The 20,171-nt window shown below is 41.0% G+C and overlaps 1 protein-coding gene across 2 annotated transcripts in view; it reads right to left on the bottom strand.

The window, feature by feature from the left end:
* AGO4 (argonaute RISC component 4) overlaps nt 1-20,171 on the bottom strand; it is a 38,504-nt gene that overhangs the window by 5,537 nt on the left and 12,796 nt on the right. For both annotated transcript variants that reach the window (XM_069545904.1, XM_069545992.1), the window contains 14 exons: nt 18,182-18,363; nt 17,864-18,000; nt 17,640-17,774; nt 16,555-16,642; nt 14,099-14,246; nt 13,734-13,853; nt 13,482-13,610; nt 13,157-13,290; nt 11,881-12,065; nt 10,485-10,644; nt 8,981-9,296; nt 8,556-8,690; nt 2,861-2,962; nt 2,428-2,627 (listed from right to left, as the gene is read on the bottom strand). In XM_069545904.1, coding sequence (XP_069402005.1) covers nt 2,428-2,627; nt 2,861-2,962; nt 8,556-8,690; nt 8,981-9,296; nt 10,485-10,644; nt 11,881-12,065; nt 13,157-13,290; nt 13,482-13,610; nt 13,734-13,853; nt 14,099-14,246; nt 16,555-16,642; nt 17,640-17,774; nt 17,864-18,000; nt 18,182-18,363 — 2,171 coding nt within the window. The remainder of the gene's footprint in view (nt 1-2,427; nt 2,628-2,860; nt 2,963-8,555; nt 8,691-8,980; nt 9,297-10,484; nt 10,645-11,880; nt 12,066-13,156; nt 13,291-13,481; nt 13,611-13,733; nt 13,854-14,098; nt 14,247-16,554; nt 16,643-17,639; nt 17,775-17,863; nt 18,001-18,181; nt 18,364-20,171) is intronic.

Here is a 20,171-nt window from a genome sequence, read left to right as displayed (position 1 = left end):
AAATTCTCCAACACAGGCTTCAGCAATACGTGAACCGTGAACTCCCTGATGTTCAAGCTGGTTTTAGAAAAGGCAGAGGAACCAGAGATCAAATTGCCAACATCCGCTGGATCATGGAAAAAGCAAGAGAGTTCCAGAAAAACATCTACTTCTGCTTTATGGACTATGCCAAAGCCTTTGACTGTGTGGATCACAATCAACTGTGGAAAATTCTGAAAGAGATGGGAATACCAGACCACCTAACCTGCCTCTTGAGAAATCTGTATGCAGGTCAGGAAGCAGCAGTTAGAACTGGACATGGAACAACAGATTGGTTCCAAATAGGAAAAGGAGTATGTCAAGGCTGTATATTGTCACCCTACTTATTTAACTTCTATGCAGAGGACATCATGAGAAATGCTGGGCTGGAAGAAACACTAGCTGGAATCAAGATTGCCGGGAGAAATATCAATAACCTCAGATATGCAGATGACACCACTCTTATGGCAGAAAGTGAAGAGGAGCTAAAAAGCCTCTTGATGAAAGTGAAAGAGGAGAGTGAAAAAGTTGGCTTAAAGCTCAACATTCAGAAAACGAAGATCATGGCATCTGGTCCCATCACTTCACGGGAAATAGATGGGGTAACAGTGGAAACAGTGTCAGACTTTATTTTTTGGGGCTCCAGAATCACTGTAGATGGTGACTGCAACCATGAAATTAAAAGACGCTTACTCCTTGGAAGAAAAGTTATGACCAACCTAGATAGTATATTCAAAAGCAGAGACATTACTTTGCCGACTAAGGTCCGTCTAGTCAAGGCTATGATTTTTCCTGTGGTCATGTATGGATGTGAGAGTTGGACTGTGAAGAAGGCTGAGCGCCGAAGAATTGATGCTTTTGAACTGTGGTGTTGGAGAAGACTCTCGAGGGTCCCTTGGACTGCAAGGAGATCCAACCAGTCCATTCTGAAGGAGATCAACCTTGGGATTTCTTTGGAAGGAATGATGCTAAAGCTGAAGCTCCAGTACTTTGGCCACCTCATGCGAAGAGTTGACTCATTGGAAAAGACTCTGATGCTGGGAGGGATTGAGGGCAGGAGAAGAAGGGGACGACCGAGGATGAGATGGCTGGACAGCATCACGGACTCGATGGACGTGAGTCTGAGTGGACTCTGGGAGATGGTGATGGACAGGGAGGCCTGGCGTGCTGTGATTCATGGGGTCGCAAAGAGTCGGACATGACTGAGCGACTGAACTGAACTGAACTATCCCATGAGTAGCCTTTTACTTTTAACAAAGATAATCTTGCTCTAACATACTTTTCCAGCTTCATGCCTGCTATTCTCTATTCAAATGCTCCAGTCAAAGAAAACTTGCTACTGTCCAAACACGTCACTTGTCTTCTTTGTGTCCGTTATTCCCTCTGCCTGGAAAATTCTTTTCTCTTCTTTATAGAGCCAAATCTTACCTATCCAGCTATGAAATCTCTAACAGACTTTCCTCTGATGTTCAACTGCACTTTCATCTCTACTGCTTTGAGCTAATCGTCCGTTTTATGTTTGCCTGTATTGTCTACCATACTGAAACATAAAATCCCAGGAGACATGTCTTCCTCAACTTACTGTTTATAGTACCTAGCACAGTCCTGGGTACACAGTGAATACCTAATAAATATGTTGAATGAATACGTATATTACAGAATGAAAGGTACAAAGCCACAGCTGGGCATTTTCCATAATAGTGTACTTTCAACCCGTACAGAAATAGACTCGCAGTGGAATGTCTACTATTTACCAGCTGAATTCAGACTTGGGGAAGAGCCCAGAAACTGCTACACTTCACAGATGGTCATTTGAAAAGAAAAATTAATGGAGAGAACTTGTTTAGCTACTCAATAGAAGCTCAGTAACAGGTCAATATGTCTGATTCTTTGAGATCTTTATTTAGGGGCTGAGAATGGTCTGGTACCCCACCTCTTCTCAACACAAACCCAGGTTCCTTCTGATGCATTCTCCAAGACTGTACTAAAAGTAAAGTGACCTGGTCAGGACCTCCCCCTTGCATGAACCGAATCCACAGGCCTGTAATTGCTCTGACTGGAGCCAGGGCACTGGGCTGGACGTCTTGTGAGGCTGCTTAGTACTTGAGCAGAACTGAAATGCATTTGGCTCTAAGGGAAAACCACAGGCAGTTCCAAATGGGATTCCTTTTTAAGGGGGACAGACATACCATACAAGTGTGAACAAGCCTGGGCACTTTTTTTGGACCAAAAGTCACAATATCAGCTTTTTGGACCAAAAGTCGGAACATGTAACTTTATTTGCTCCATGAAATGTAAACCCTAGAAGGAAGTTTAGTTCTTCCTAAAAGTTTTCAATGGTAGCTCATTTTTAAAAAGAAACATGCTGCCAACACAAACAGAAAGATTTTATTTGCCTGAGAAACTTGCCTGTCATGATCCTTATCCACCAGATGATACCTTGCCCTGAAGGCTACGAGCCGGGCATAATAGGCAGGGGCTGGAATGGAGACTGAGCGTGTGCACCGCACATAGGTGTGGCATAGCTGGTAAGTCAACAACTGGAGCTCATCTGCCGTGAAGCAGTTGTCATCCCACAAGACCTGGTAATGTGAAGGGCGGCTGGTTCCCTGGAGAAAGAATCGTATGATCAAGGTCTGACATGGGTTTACTACCTGAGAGGAGAATGGAAACCTACCTAAATTCAGAAATAGTCCTGCCTAGCACACCTACGAGGAGACACTTAGACCAAAAGATCACAGTTTTAGGACACAAATATTAACAAAGTGATGTACAGTGTTTAATAACAAGTCTACTTAAGCTAGTTTCTGAATTTTCAAACACCTCCCAGCTTCCAAATTACCTGAATTCCCGCATGACTACAGAGGTAAAAGTCAAACTCGGATGGATGTGTGATGGTGCTATCCACAGTAGTGCCTGCTGGTACATTGCCACTTTTCCCTACCTACCAAAAAAAGAGGGTATAATTAGTCATCAAAGAGCTAAACTGGGTTCAGGCCATTAGTAACAAGTAAGTAAACTGCTCTTAAGTGAACTCTCGAAAATCGGTTTAATTCAAGATGTTGAATTTTCTGTAAATTTCCCTTGGCCCAACTATTTCATCCTTAAATATTTTCACACACAAATATACTCCACGGTTTCACTAAGGGAATGCAGACAATGAATTATTCTACCTGTGGCTTTGGGCTGCATTATTGTCATCAGTTTTATAGATGACACGCTGGTATGTTCACAGAGGGGAAAAAAAGACATTTAAGATGGACAAGTTTCCTGAGGGGAAAAAATCAGTTTTATTCTTTATTTGGAGTTTAAAAAAAAAAAACTCAACTTCCAGTAAAAGTTAAGATGAAGGAATCTTCGAACTGGTTCACCAGGTTCAACAAAACTAATACTTGTACAGGATCAATAAAAAAATTCACTGGTGCATGCATTATCAGGAGGAGTGTACTAAAACGAGAATCAGGAAAACCAAAGTTTCAGTTCTAGGCCCTTCCTTGCAACTACATACATTGAACAAAGCATAGTATCTTTGGGCCTCAATCTAACCATCCACAAAATTAGGAGATGATTGCTTACATTTTTAAAATTCTCAAGTTCTTCTATAATCAAACTCTAAAATCAAACTTCCAGAAAAGCAGAAATATAGAACAATCTTGCTATTTGGTCAATTTCCATCCACTTCAGCTGCACAGAAAGATTCCATATAGGAAGTATATTTAGCATAGTGGCACAAATTTGATGGGAATTTATTTGACTCCGTTTTAACTATTGTTAACTTCAGTTGAATATCATATGCTATTCATATAAAAAAATACATGAGTATAGAAAAGTCTCATTCCATCAAATTCATATGTGACCTTGGGTACCTATCTAGACAAGAGAAAATGTAACTGAGTTGTAATCATTCTAGTATCCTTCCCCAAACTGTATGCTTTAGGAATGTTAGTTCTGCAGGATGTGTTTAGGTGTTTTATGGTCAAAGAAATCTGAGGGACATTGGTTTAAACCAAAGTTAAAAGGCCTTTCTATTGCATGACTTCTCAGAATCTTTATCTAGTAATGCATAACCCTTAAGAGGGAGGAGTAAACAGCACTTCCTGAACTTATTTGACCATAGAATCCTCTTTTTAAAAATCTCTTGGAATCAACAGATGAGAACCTAAAGAGGTGCTGCTCTGGGGGAAAAGGGTCCAGTCATGTTCATTTCAATAATTATTGCTTGAGCACCATGTGCAAGGCTCTGCAGCAGGTGCTGGGGATGGAGACAGAGGCACAGAGAGAACTAATAACCCTGCCCTCCTCCTCTTCGTCAAAGTCATATGCAGTGGACAGCAACACAATGTAGTAAGGGCCTTATGGAAGGCAGGGGGAAAAGTTGGTAGGAGGAAACCGTTGAGCCATGCTTTATGGCAGTGGTCCCCAGCCTTTTTGGAGCCCAGGGAGTAGTTTCGAGGAAGACAATTTTTCCACAGACTGGGGGGAGGAGGAAGCTGGTTCATGCAGTTATGTGAGCAATGGGGAGTGATGGGGAGTGGCCGATGGAGCTTCACTTGCTTGCCCACTGCTCATCTGCTATACAGCCCAGTTTCTAACAGGCCTCGGACTGGTACTGGTCTGTGGTCCATGGGTTGGGGACCCCTGCCTTATAGGATACATAGAGATTGAATGGAGGGGGGATGAAATGGAAATGAAGACATTCCAATATCTTTAAAGTCAGGAATCGGTAAACAAACTGTGGTTCATCTGTATCGCAAAATACTACCCACCAACAAAAAAGGAACAAGCTATTAATACACGTAAAAACTTGGTTGAATCTCAAATGCACTATGCTAAGTAAAAGAAGCCAGACCAACGGCTATGACTTCTTTTCATATGACATCCTGACAAAGACAAAACTCTAGGGACAGAATATATATCAGCGGTTGTCAGCAGCTATAGGTGAGGAAAAAGGTTAACTACAAATGGGCACAAGACAAGCGCGTGTGATGGAATCATTTTACATATTAAGGTGTAGATACACAACTATATGGATTTGTCAAAATTTGTACAACAGTACAATAAAAATGGTGAATTTTACCGTGTCTACATTATATCTTATTATAAAAATGAGGGGGGAAACAGGTGGGATGGATGTGGTCATTCCAGGGATAAAAATATACAATGTGCATAGGAAATGGAAATAGTCACATCAGTAATAGAAGGTGTATGAGTACATGTTGAAAAAGCAAACTGAAATATTATGCTTTGGCTACCTCGGGAAGACACTGAACACCATAAGAAAGCACTTTGCACCCTCAAGCATAGGCAATGGGGAAAACGTGAGGACTTTTGAGCAGTGGAGTGGCAGGATAAGATCTGTATTTTAAAAACCTAGCCCTGACAGCAGGTGGAGGATGCATCTGTGAAAGAGGAATGGAGACAAGGAGACCTCTACGAGCCTTCTGCAACCCTAAAGAGTTCTGCCTCGGGCAGATGGAGCACACAAGAGGAAGAGTTGAGACGAGAGATTTCAGGACAGAACACAGGCCAGGCGACAGTTTGACCAACTGAACACAGGAAGGGGGGAGGGAAACAGAGGAGAAGAATTTAAAGACAACGCTTAAGAATTGTCTAGCTTGGCTAACTAACACAGTGATACCAAGCAACAGAAGAACAGAGAATCAGGGGACGAAGAGCTTTCGGATGAGGAGAATCCTATTGTTTTGGATTATCCTAAAACAATCAGGAAAAGGTTTACATGTGTTTTGCTTGAAACGCCTGTGGTAGATTGGATCACTGGGGCCAAATACTCTAGAGACCCTCTGGCGGGGGGAGGGGGGCCGGGGGGTGGGGGTAGATTATACATCCCTACCCAATTAACTCACAAGTGGCCATGTAACTTCCTTTGACTGATAAAATGTGGCCCGAAGTGCGCCACTTCTAGGCAGAAGCTTTAAGAGCCAGCATATGGCTTGTCGTATATCTTTTTTCTCCTCTGCTACAATGACTGGCCAAGTTCCAGACAGATGCTTCTCCATCATCCTAGGTTTCAAAGGGAGCACAGCAAGGTCACAGCTGCAGGAGGGCTGCAGTGAATGTGTAATGTGAGCAAGATATACATCTTTGTAAGCCACTGAGACTTTGGCGTCTTCTGTCACCAAGCACAGCCTAGCCTCTTTTGACTGACACAATGCCTAGAGAGCATCTAAGTAAACTGATAGACAATGAGAAGCACAGATCAGGAGCTGCACAGAAAATCTGGGGCTGAAAATACTGATTTATCAGGGAAGCCAGAAAAGTAGGTGAGACTAAAAGAGAGTTGAAATTCAGAAGAGAGATATGAAATGCCAGGAAGCATTAGAGTTTAATGGAGAGAGGAAGAAGAAGAGTCAAAGAAAGCCTAATTATAGAGGCGGGTAGTGAACCTGAAAAATCATATTTCTAAGTCCAAAGAAGGCAACCATCCCTAAGTGCTGCAGAGAGGTCAGCGTGGGAATTTGACAAGCTGTCATTGGATTCAAAATGAGCAAGTCATTGAGAGAACAACCTGGCTGGAGTCAAAGAAGTCAAAGTCAGGCAACAGAGAACTGAAACGTTATGTGAGAAGGCACAGAAAGAAAGTCAAGTCTTTTTTTCCCTGTAAGTTTGGTCATTAAAGGGAGGAAAGAAAAAAAAAGGCAGATAGACTGAGAGAGAAAGGAAGTTTTAGCGAAGCCCGAGGAAAAGTTAAGAAACTTTAGAGGATGAGGAGAAGGAGGCAATGGAATGGAGAAAACTGAAATTTTGAAAAATAATGGATAATTAATGAAGTGAGGCTCTGGAGAAGGCAGAAAGGATTCAAACCAAAAGCACAGGCTGGAGTGGGGAAGCATAAGTGGGAGAGGTTAGCGTTCAAGATTCGAGGAACAGGGTAAGAAAACACAAGATTTAGCTAAATTTGAAAGCAGAGGAGAGGAAGCTGAGAAAATTCATGTCTTCACAATTTTGTTTTCTGGAGGAAACAGAAGGTTGCTCTATTGCTGGCAATGTAAGTTGTTGGCAATGAAGGTGTCATGGTTAGGGTTGGGGACTTGAGAAGAGTATAAAGGATTGGAACAGATGCTACGGAGAATAGGAAAAATGGAAAAAAAAAAAAATTGCAGCATCAAAGGCCTGGCTGAGACTTGCTATCAAGAACTTGTAAAAAAAAAAAAAAGAAAAGAACTTGTAACATGGTTCATTATTGAATAAATGACTTTTTTCCTCAGCAACTTCAACCAGTCTAAGAGTAGAAGCAAAGGAAACAGGCAAGCGCATTAATTCAGAGCTGGGGACTGGCAAGAGGCATATTTAGAGGACTGAAGATGTTGGTAAGTGTTGTTAGGGGTGCAAAGTAGACCAAGGATTGGGACTGTCAGTCTTCAAAGGCCAGGAGTAACACTGGACGGTCAAAAATAAAGCTATGAGATAGACTGGGATTTTAGAAAAATGATCTAGGTCTTAAGTTACAGAAATAGCAAGTTGACAGAGGGATGGAGAGTGACAATGAAGGAGGGAATAGCAGGATACTTTGTGCCTAGAGCTCAGGCAAGAGTTCAGGGAAGGTGAATTAGCAGAATCTAAGAAGTACTACCAAGTCAGAGTCTGGGCAATTTGGAAGACAATATTTTGAATCTGTGCTGATTGATGAACCTATGGCCCAAGAATAAAACCTTAGTTCTCTAATGATTCAGAAAATGAGAAGAAACGGCTCAGTTTTGGATTAGAGACAAAAAGTAAGCAAGCACTAGAAAACAGTGAGAATCACCCACAAGACCACAAGATTAGGCAATGGAAAGAACTGGCCTCTCTGGGAGTCAGTCAGAGGGGACCTGAAAAAGATAAAGTAATGTCACAGGAAAGACCACAGGAGTAAAGTCACTCAGTACTATGTGCCTATAATTTACCAGTTTGTACATTAATATCAGATTATAAATAGGCTACACAAAATGTTTTTTTTTTATCGAATGTTGGAAATTGTACCCAAAATTAACATTCATTTACTAAATTAACCCTTAATAACCATGGAAGCTAGGTATTATATTTACCACACTTTATAGTTAGAACCATTATAGCTTAGAGAACTTAACTTGCCCATGATTAGTAAGTGTGACATCATAAGTATTCAAAGGGCATACCCTAAAAATCCTCTGCACTGAGGTAAAATTATTTGGAAAAGAAATGCTTCTTTATACCCTAGACCCACGCCTTAGACATTGATAACAAAAAGTAGCAAATGGCAATAAAGTCCAAATAAATAACCCCTCTCTTTGGAGCTTGTCTATATCACCATAGTGTACCTGGCATGCTTTTTATTCCCCTTCTAAAAACTCTAGAAACCAGTATTACTGTCACATAAGAGAAATATTCAGTCTTGAAACTTGTGTCATTCAGAATTGCTCATCTAAGCTCAATCGGATTTAGTATGTTTACTAAATTATTACTAAGCACTTCTGCTTCTAGAAAAAAATTGTATGTATGCCTACTCAAAAACACATTCACTTGCATCAGGTAATAAAGCTTATCCTATGTGTTCTTACCCTTTCTGTTTTATCTGCACAGAAGAGTCGTGTGTGATGTCTTTTCTGCACCACAATATAGGTTATTCCTGGCCGGTAATCTTCTTCCAAGCTAATACATGCCTTTCGAATTGCTATTAGTTCTGGCCAAGCTACCTAGGAGTTAGAAATGGAATGATGTTTAATTGCGAACTTGCCTGTCTCTTAGGTATCTCTCAGATCTGATTTACCCAGAGTGGTAGATTGGAGGAAGTTCCATCAGACACTGAGAAGCCCCAGAGGGAATTTTCCTGGTGGCCCACTGGTTCAGACTCCATGCTTCTAATGCAGGGGGCATAGGTTTCATCCCTGGTCAGGGAACTAAGATCCCAGACGCCACATGGTGTGACCAAAAAAGAAAAAAAATGTAGATGCCCCAGAGGGAAGCTAGAGGATAAAGAGATTACCTGTTTCATCTGTCCCTCGGACACCCCTCCACGGTAATAGATGATCCGGGTAGGTTTGAAGCGTGTGGATTTGTAGAACTGGATCAGCAGCTCTCGAACCATGTTGGTAAGATCCTGGATTACCTCCTGACTATAGAGGAGCTCCTGGGAGATCTCCTGGCGAGAGGTCTGCACGCGAACCGTGGCACAGTACCGGCTGGGGTGGCCATCCATACTGCCAACCACAGCCGCGATGGATGGCTTCTTCCCATCGCCTGCTGGGGGGTGCGTGACATCTGCTCCCAGGAAGATGACAGGCTGCTGGAACACTGAGGGCCTGCTCAGATTTAAGGAGACGTTGCCACTCAGACATATGGATGAAAATGCTTTCATTTAGCAAGCTCACCAGATACAATCACAGACACAATCTTACGAGAGAGAATAAAGGTGTGCCCACTGGGAGAGACTTATAAGGCCCACCAAGTGCCTGCCACCCAGTATCATGAATCTGAATTGACTAAAGCAGCCAACATGGTTCTCCTGCAATAATAGCAGGAAGGAAAGAGTCAGGTGAAAGTGAAAGTTGCTCAGTCGTGTTCAACTCTTTGCAACCCCATGGATAGTCCATGGAATTCTCCAGGTCAGAATATTGGAGTGGGTAGCCATTCCCTTCTCCAGGGGATCTTCCCAACCCAGGGATAGAACCCAGGTCTCCTGCATTGCAGGTGGATTCTTTACCAGCTGAGCCACCAGGGAAGCCCAACATGGTTCTTCTGCAATAGCAGGAAGGAAAGAGTCAAGAAAAGAACCTAACCCAAATTTAACAAAATCTCTGTGTGTAAAAGGGAAACTTGGGCTTCCCTCATAGCTCAGCCAGTAAAGAATTTGCCTGCAATGCAGGACATCCAGGTTTGATTCCTGGTTGGGAAGATCCCCCGGAGAAGGAAATGGCAACCCACTCCAGCATTCTTGCCTGGAGAATCCCCTGGGCAGAGGAGCCTGGCAGGCTACAGTCCACGGGGTTGCAAGAGTCAGACACAACTTAGCGACTAAACCACCACCAAAGGAAGAACTTGCGCAGAACAGTCTCTCTTAGGATCCTGGGGTTTCTACAATGGAGACTGAATTGCAGAATGCACATGAAACGAGGACCAAAACCCCAAGATGTGAGACTTAAGGGAGAGAATAAAGCTCGTCTCCTTCCCTATTCTGTTTTTCTCCATAGTATTTATCACTTTGACCACGTAATTTACATTTATTTTACTTGTTGTGTATACATACACACACGTGGTGGGCCAGGCCCGCCAGGCTCCTGTGAGCCATCAATCAGGGAAGTCTAGCGGTACCTTCAGGGGTTATCTACTGAGAGGGGCCACAAGGAAGCCTGGTGAAGAGCCAGACATGTTCTATATTTAACCTGGATGAGGGTTACAGGAGTGCATATGTGTATCAGATCTGTTTTATTGTAAATTATGTAAGTTAGATTTTAAAAAACAAATGGAAAACACAGAGTTCAGGATCTTACCTTTGATGAGGTACAAGCACGTTGTTAATTCCTCCAAGCTTTGCGTTTATCTTCAGGCAAAGGTTGGAAAGGGTTTGAGGTGAGGTCTTCACTACATTTTTTACCTGGACACATTGTGTAGCCATTCCTAGAAGCGTATCTCCAACACGCTTCACCTCCGCTACAAAAATAAGTTTATTAATTCACTGTAAATGTTGATATATTCGCCAAAATACTAGAAGTAAAGGGGGAAAACTCCTACATGTTAACTTTCACAGAGTGCCTACCATATATTGTACATTGTGCTACCAGCTATTCATATGTGGTCCTTTTATCTGCTAAACCCTGAGGGCAATTTTTTTTTTTTTTTTTTGAAAGGTCCTCTCCCTTCCCTTCTCTCCTGCAGGCCTGGAAGCCAGCCCACTTCCTCTGTTCCACCATGCTGCCTGCCACCACTCACTCAAAAGTCTCGAGGTTCCTTTTCTCACAGGACTGGTCTGGGCAAAGAAATTAAGCTCCCCAGCTTCCCTTCCTTAGTACACACACCAGCCCTTTGAATTGTAAGGGATTCTTTTCCTTCCTCCAACTCCCTTCCTGCTCTAAACACGATAGAAAAAGAGAAACTAACAAAAGATACAAATATACAGAGAACTGAAGACATTTTATAAAGTTCAAATCGTTGGTCTATGTAGTCTCCAAAGCCTTTGCTTAGATGATAACCAAAAGAAATTTGTATCATTCCTCTTATAAGAGATACACACTAAGCAGTTCCTGTTCTGGAAGTGGTAGGCTCCCCCTTCCTGATACTCCTAAGTACTTCTCACCAGACATTCTAGTTCTCCCTACTTTGGGGGCTATGGTAGAATTGCACTGCCCTCATTTCCACTGCATCTCCTGCCCCCTATCCCAGGTTGGGTGGGCCATATAGTTGTCTGTGGCCAAGAAATTGCAGAAGCTAAGAACCCTCCAGAGACTTCTCTGTTGGTTGAATGGTTGACTCCACCCTTCCAATGCAGGGAGCGTGGGTCTGAACCCTGGTCGAACACAGACCACAAATGCCTCGGGGTGTGGCCAAAACAACTCCCCCACAAAAAAACACAAAATAAATAAAAACCTCCCCAGGCTTTCTGTGTTAAAAAAAAAAAAAGCAACTCTCCAGAGTTGTTTTCTCTCTGCCTTGGGGCCAGCAACGTTCCAAACAGTGACTGGGTTCCGGAGTGAAAATGATATGATGACATGGCACAGAGGCTGCAATTTACCTTCAATGGGCACATAGCAAGAGCAAAAAAAACACCTTTGTTGTTTTGAGCCACTGAGAGTTCTGGGTTGTTTTTGACTGCAGCATAAGCTAGTTTATCCTGAATGCTACACCAATTACTTGAAATCATCCCTCATTCAACATGAAAGGGGTCCATACCATATACTGGCGTCTTCCCAGGCAAGATAACCACTATAAGCTGCAGGCCCACGTATGTCATTTTCAGGTGTTTAAACATGGGCTCCACGCTGTCAGCACCTTGTGCGTATTTGCAGAAACATGGCTGACCCTGGATGGGCATTCCTGCATCCTTAGAGATTTTACGGAGCTGGTCCGTGAAACTCCTGTTAAAATAGAATCGGTGGCACAGTGCTCTCATTTCAGGGCACATTCTTGGCATTTAGCTCCCTCTAAGATATTTCTTTCAGTTTTGTACATTTTTAGCCAAAATTATTAACAAACAAACAAAAAAAGCCCATCTTTAACTGGTTGCCAAAAACAGCCTAGAAGTTCTATCACTGCAATTATAATGCAGAAGATTCTGTATTACTAAACTATCAGATTATAATTTGGAATTAAAAAAAAAAAGTTATGCCTCAGCTGGGCCTCAGGGCCTAGAATAGCATTCCTGTTCAAAGAATTTCTTTAAACATTCAAGTCAGTGATTCAGGACTGAAGATAAAAGCAAGGTCAAAATTTCAGGTAACGTGTATTTTGGCAAGCCAGGTACAAGAATAGGTGGGTAACACTCTGTCACAAAATCACCATATTTGGGATTATATTCAAACTCGTAACAGATTTGATTCCATAACAATGCCAAAGAAACCATCATTTTAAGAAAAAGCAAAATTCACAGTCAAGGTTTAAATTTTGGATTTGAGAAGTTACTCCAGTCTATGTATAAAGTTTTCAGGATAACTTCTTTGGTGCATTTGCCAATATTTTGTAGGATTCCTTTCTTTCACCCTAGTTCCCTTTTCCTGTGTTAATTTTTCCACCCTGCTCACTAACCTCATTTATATAGATAACCGCATCTGTAAGATGTGAACCGAAGATCTGAATCAGTGACCTTGCAGTCAGACAAGCTCCCTAGTTAATTACAATAATTAAAAATGAACTAGTTTTTATCTTATCTGGAAAGGTACAATTAACCCCAAAGGAAGCATCTCTAAGAACTCAAGAAATTGCCAATCAGCACCACTTCAACCTTGTTAGTCACAGATTTCTGCTCTAAAATGTTGGCATCTGAGTCAGATTCTTAAGCTAATTCCCAGGTTTGCAATTCATTATAAGAACAGGGTCTTTTTCCTATAGCCAGATGGTGTCACTATAGGAGTCAGGGATTCAGTGCCAGTGTACACAGCACATTCACATAAAGATGGTATTTTCATATCTGCAAGGGATATTACTAAGTCGAAAATATGAAGATACTCACTTTAGTAAATCTTCCCTACATTGTTTCTGAGGCGCAAAACAAGCAACTGCCCAAACTTTAATTTCAATGCCAGCATAAAACTGCTTTCCTCGCATGTCCCAGACACCCTGGTTGGGTGTGGCTACCGTTTTATTCTTTAAAACAAACAAACAAAAGAAACAGAGAAAAGACATTACAATCTAAGTCCATTTTAAAGTTGATGAGAGGATACATAAAACTCTATTTGATATTAGTCAAAAGACAAAAAGCAACAATGAGCAAAGCAATGGGTAAATTTAGTGTGGTATTGTTGGAAGAAACTTGTTGAATAAAATAAAAGGCTTACCCGGCCCCCGTACTGCAGCATTGGTGCTGGAAGAACCCTGCCTGTGAGCTCTGTCATTTCATTGTGGACAACAATACCAAATTCTTTAAGGTATGGGTCAGGTCCACCCACCATGCTGTTACTCTTCACCTAAAGAACAGGAAAGCCTGCATATATAAAAACCAAAGAGTAACTGTGTCCCATCCGGCATTTTCTATTGTCTCTTTTTTTAATCTGAAAGCTAGCTTATCTTAAAGACCATGCCTTACTGACCAGTCTACTGATTTCTTCTTGTCGGTCAGGAGCAGATCTTGCTGTGGCCTTGATCATCGTGGAAGTCTGATTGTCTGTGAGCTTCTTTATACATCGCTGTCCTGCCACTATATTACAAACCTATCAAGAGGCAAAGAGGAATTAGTTTGTGTCTTGGGCTTCTGTATCTTAAGATTTGCTGAAGTGCAGCTTACATCTTCCATTTCCAAACAAATGAAAATTCTGCTATAAGGTGAAGTTACCCATCCAAAATATTTCAGAGATTAATATTAAATTCTATCACTAGTTTAGAACATGAATTTAAAACACACAAACACACATTCAAGAGACTGGCAGACTGGAAAAGAAAATTTAGTTTAGCTTACCTCAAGTGGCAAGTATGTATGCTTTTGTTCTTGTCCCACTTGGAGACAGGGAAGATGGGGGTATTTCAGCTGCAGATTGTACTTTTGCTTAAAATATTGAGCTACTGTACATTCCATAGCTTGACCATTTTCTAACTGTAAGGGAAACCTATAAGAGAGAATATCTTTTTAGAAATTTCTTCAAGCTCTTTTTTTTTTTAAGCAAGCAAACAAAAGCCTACTAACATTGTCTACTTTGACCAATCACTTAAAAAACAAAGGTCAATCTTTATTTAGCCATTTTCGCTTAAGCCATCTTAGTCTTTAATCAAGACAGCGACTGTCTTGGAATTTTCCATGTTTGTTTGTTGAAGCTAGGATGAGAAAAAAATTTAATTAAAAGGGAAAAAGAACTTAAATTGAGAAGCTGCAGAACCAGAAAATACACAGATTCACTAAAGATCAGTTAACATTTATCAATATAAATACAATCTCTTGCTGGCTTTTTTTTTTTTTTTTGGCTGCACGGGTCTTAGTTGCAGCATGCAGTTCCCTGACCAGGCATCAAACCTGGGCCCCCTGTATTGGGAGCATGGAGTCTTAACCACTGGACCACCAGCAAGTCCCTCTTGCTGACTTCTTAGAGATGAGTTAATGCAAATACAGTCCTGGACCATCCACTTATGAGTTTTAATTGCTTAAGAGAACTGGTAAAATGAGTGCAGCATAGTTACTGGGGCCACATTTTCAGATCCCCAAACCAGGACAAATATATGTCGATTCGGAGTCCACAAAACCAAATACATGAACTTGAGACCATGTCAAGATACTTGATACAAACTGGAGAATGTGATTTAAAAGACTTTTTATTTGGCTCTTCCACGAGACAAATTATCTCAAACAACTTGGCACAGTTATAACTTAAATCTTGTTTTTTAACTGTTAATGCCCCACAAAGTAATAATGCAGTGAGGATCATCTATGTGATATTTAAATCTATGTGCTTTCAGTTTTTAAGCAAACATTATATAGTTCTATAAGTTTAATTATTCTTAGAGGGTGTGCTGTGCTGTGCTTAGTCACTCAGTTGTGTCTGACTCTTTGCGATCACATGGACTGCAGCCCAGCAGGCTGCTCTGTCCATGAAATTCTCCAGGCAAGAATACTGGAGTGGGTGGAAAACCCTCCTCCAGGGGATCTTCCCAACCCAGGGATCAAACCCAGGTCTCCTGTATTGCAACCAGATTCTTTACCGCTGAGCCACCAGGGAAGCCCATCCTTATAGGGTAACATGCAGTAAATAAATAATGAAAAAAGACAGGATTTTTTAAAAAATGCTATAAATCTTTCACTATAACAAATGCTATAGTGACTTTTATTTTCCCTAGAGAATGCATTCAATGGTATAACACAAAGAATAAATAGAATATCACTTTATAACAAGAAATTCATGTGACATGTACATGAGTTCATACTGAAGAACATGTTCAAATCAGACTGAATTGATATACTACATTTATCCAGAGGCCACTCTAAAATTTCAGTTATCTAGAGCAAAGTCATGTAGGTGATTTTGATTACACTTGTTTGAAAAAGTCTTCTTAGTAAGTATGTAAAATAATGTAAAGTTAACATAGTTAAGTTCATGCTCTTAGAAAAGCCAATATTTATATTTATGCCAGACATGAGTTTAATGATCTTGATTACAAGAATAAAACTTACATATATGGTAATTTAAAAAGCACTTTCATATATATTTTCTCGTTAGGCACAGTTCACAGTGGATTAGAAGTTAGGTGATTAGAAAAATGAAATTGAGGAAGTATAAATGAATCTGCTGCTGGAGGCATGCCATACACACTGACAGCCGGAAGAAATGACAGTTAGCTACAAAAGAGGGGAGAAAAATCCACATAAAACTCAAAGCAATATATATCTTCCCATGACAGCTTTTATGACATATAGCTCTTTAGATCCTTTTGGGCCATGCACTGAGAATTACAACCCTAGAATAAATGATGTTTATAACGATGACCCTGCACCATTATATGAAAGTTGATCTATGTTCAGCATATTTTAAAGGCAAGAAATACATTTTATTAGTATTTCTATCAAAAACATTTAAAAGCTTTTTAAAAGCTTTGGTGTTTAAAATGAAGATCTGGGTGAGTTTTTTTAATTATAATGTGTGCGTGCCTGCTAAGTCACTTCAGCTGTGTCCGACTCTTTGTGACACTTTGGATTGTAGCCCTCCAGGCTCCTCTGTCCATGGAATTCTTCTGGAGTGGGCTGCCATGCCCTCCTTCAGGGGATCTTCCTGGCCCAGGGATTGAACCCATGTCTCTTGTGTCTCCTGCATTGGCAGGTGGGTTCTTTACCACTAGTGCTAAAATGGGACACCAATTTCTCAAATTATTATAGTAGCTTCCTTCGATACAAAAAATGTAATGGTACAATTTTAGATGTGGTTAACATACGTTTGATGACTGGCTGGCCGTCTGGTCACATTACACACTCGATATTTTCGTTTCATCTGTCCACAATGGGTCACCTCAACTTTCAGACCTGAAGTTAAAAAAAAAAAATCAAAACATCAGTATTAATTAAAATCATAGTGACCACACACAAAAAAAGATTTGAAGGTTTTCTTTAGAAAGGCATGACATTGTACAAGACAAAGTTTGCAAACATGGGAACAATTTCATCATGCATGTGCAAAAAAGCCTCAGCCAAGCAGAAAGAATTAGAACCCAGATGAGTGAAGACTAGCAACCTACTTTAGTGTATTACTTCATTCAATAAATATATATCATGCATCAATCATGGTTTAGTGCTGACTTAAGTCTTAGACCTAGAGGTAGCCCTAATGAAGCTTATGGCATAATGAGAAGAGATAGCTAACAAGTAAAGCTAAGAAATTCTGAGAATAAACAAACTTGTATTATTGTATTAATCTGAGAAATCTTAGAAATCTGAGACTCTCTCATCCTGATCCTTCTCTCGGCTTCTCCAGGAAGCCAGGAGGAGGGCCACCCTGAACCCCAGAGGGCAGAGGAAGACACAGGGGAATGCAAGGAGATGAGGGATGGGGGAAGGGGAGCAAGAACAGCATGTGAAGTTAGACACCTAGGGAAACACACACACTCCCACACACACACATACAGGCGAACACCAGGGGTATCCATCTCTGCCCCAGTCAGAGAACACTGGGGGAACATCACAGAAGGAGTGGGCACCCATGAGACATTTCAGTCCTTCCATTTTATTAAAATGGAGGTTTTCAAGTGAATAAAAGTAACAGTTACTAAGTGCCTGATGGGTGCTAGAAGTTTATACACCCAGTTGCATTTAATTCTCACAGCAACCTTACAAGATTCATATCATTATTTTTACCTTAGACATGAATACACTAAGGCTTACAGTGGTTAAGTAACTTGCCCAAAGCCCCAGTGATAGAACTGGAAGGAATGGGATGGAAGCCCTAGGGTGTCTGACTATGAGACAATGCTCCTTGGACCACACTGAGCTGCCTAACCAAGATCACAATGATGCAAATACCTACCTCTGATTTCTTTGGTAAACTTGACACGCTGGGAGTCTGTTAGAGGTTTGGTTTGTTCATTGATGTTCTGAATGTCTAAAACTTCACACATGAACTCAATGATAGGCTGAGCCCGGTAGAAAGCAGTTGCAGATACTAAAACAGAGAAGGATACTTAGCTTCAGGGAAAGGGAAAAGACCAAAAACCAGCCCAAAGAGTAAACGGTAACGGAGTTCCATCCTACCATCAATATTGAGCATCATATTCCACATGGCAGGTCTCACAGACTGATGAAAGCCAAACCAAACCTCCCTGCCCCCTCCCAGAGGGTGGTAGTAACCTTCAGGAGGTGAGAAAAAGGAGCGACCCACCGGAGTGTACCTGAAGAAACAAGAATTTGCATGTTTCACAATAAAAACTTGAAAGGATCTTTCATTTCACTCTTAACTTTGCAAACTAGGTTCAAGTTTGAGCTGTGATTTATGCATGGGCATAAAGTCATGGGCACCGATGCAACCTACCAACAAAAGTCTGACATTTGTGGCAGAGAATTCAGACTGACCTCATGGAGGGAAGGTGTCTTGTGATAACATCAAGTGCTTGAACTGAGTCATCTGGGACTTCATTCAAGTGTCCGGCCAAAGCTTCTAAAAGTAACTGAAGGCTCACAACTGACACCCACTGAACAGACACTTTAAAGGTTTGGTCTTTACCCTCACCTGGAAGGGTCACTTCCATATCAACCTAAGGAAAAATACATACACAGACACATTTACAAAGGCTGAGAGACTCCAGGAATAGTCAATATAGTATACCTATAAGCAGATCTAACACTTCCTGTAATTGCTAAACATTGGAAACAACCTATGCTCCATCAGTAGGGGGATAATTTAATATTGAATATTATGTAATAGTTAAAAATAAAGTAGATGCTATAACATAGATGAACCTTAAAAACATTATGCTATGTGAAATAGCCAGACGTAAAATGACAAACATTGTATGATTCCTCTTACATGAGGTACCTAGAAAAAATTCATAAAGACTGGAAGTAGAACAGTGGTTACCAGAGTGGATAATGGTCATGGTTGCATAACAATATGAATATATTTAATGCCACTGAATTGTACACTTAAAATGGTAAATTTTATGTTATATATTATTTAACCACAATAAAAAAAATTTTTTAAGTATGATAGATAGGTGTAAATGTACAGAGATGGAAAGATCGCCCAGATATATTGTTAAGTGAAAAATGAAAAAATAAATCACAGAACAATACGCAAACAAATAATAATATATATAAACATGCAGAAATGGGCTTCCCTGGTGGCTCGGTGGTAAAGAATCCACCTGCAATGCAGGAAACACAGGTCTGATCCCTGGCCGGGACTATCCCCTGGAGAAGGAAATGGCAACCTACTCCAGTATTCTTGCCTGGGAAATCCCACGGACAGAGGAGCCTGGCGGGCTACAGCCCTTGCGGTAGCAAAAGAGTGAGACACCTCTTAGCGACTAAACAACAACAACAAACATGTATAAATAGCTAACGCACATAAAAATACCCGAAAGGACACATACTGGACTATGACAGTAGTTTCCTTTGAAAATGAAAATGGGATTGAGGATGCGAGCAGGTGGGGAAGCAGGAAACCATAACATTTCCAGATTGTCTGAATAAGTTTATAACGAGTATATAATTATGTATTGCTTTTAAATTTTAAGAGCAAATGTCTTAAAAGTTTATGTGGTATTATAAATATTTTCATAAGTGAGTGTTACACAATATTTTACAAGTAATAAAAATTCTACTGTTCAGATTCAGGTGGCACTTTCACACTGTGAGAAAGTTGGAACATGTGTAAAGATGAAATTAGTTCAGTTCAGTCACTCAGTCGTGTCTGACTCTTTGCGACCCCACGGACTGCAGCACACCAGGCTTTCCTGTCCATTAGCAGTTCCAGGAGCTTATTCAAACTCATGTCCATCAAGTCGGTGATGCCATCCAACCATCTCCTTCTGTCGTCCCCTTCTCCTCCCACCTTCAATCTTTCCCAGCATCAGGGTCTTTTCAAATGAGTCGGTTCTTCGCATCAGGTGGCCAAAGTATTGGAGTTTCACCTTCAACATCAGTCTTTCCAATGAATACCCAGGACTGATTTCCTTTAGGATGGACTGGTTGGATCTCCTTGCAGTCCAAGGGACTCTCAAGAGTCTTCTCCAAGACCACAGTTCAAAACCATCAATTCTTCGGCACTCAGATTTCTTTATAGTCCAACTCTCACATCCATACATGACTACTGGAAAATCCATAGCTTTGACTAGATGGACCTTTGTCGGCAAAGTTATGTCTCTGCTTTTTAATACGCTGTCTAGGTTGGTCATAATGTTTCTTCCAAGGAGTAAGCATCTTTTAATTTCATGGCTGCAGTCACCATCTGCAGTGATTTTGGAGCCCCCCCTACCCGCCCCCCCTCAACGCCGCCCAAAAAAACACAAAGTCTGTCATTGTTTCCATTGTTTCCCCATCTATTTGCCATAGAGTGATGGGA

This window comes from Ovis canadensis, chromosome 1 (genome assembly GCF_042477335.2).
Source record: "Ovis canadensis isolate MfBH-ARS-UI-01 breed Bighorn chromosome 1, ARS-UI_OviCan_v2, whole genome shotgun sequence".
NCBI classification, from domain to species: domain Eukaryota; kingdom Metazoa; phylum Chordata; class Mammalia; order Artiodactyla; family Bovidae; genus Ovis; species Ovis canadensis.
The sequence above is the reverse complement of the archived record's forward strand: the minus strand, read 5'-3'. Positions and strand labels throughout refer to the sequence as shown.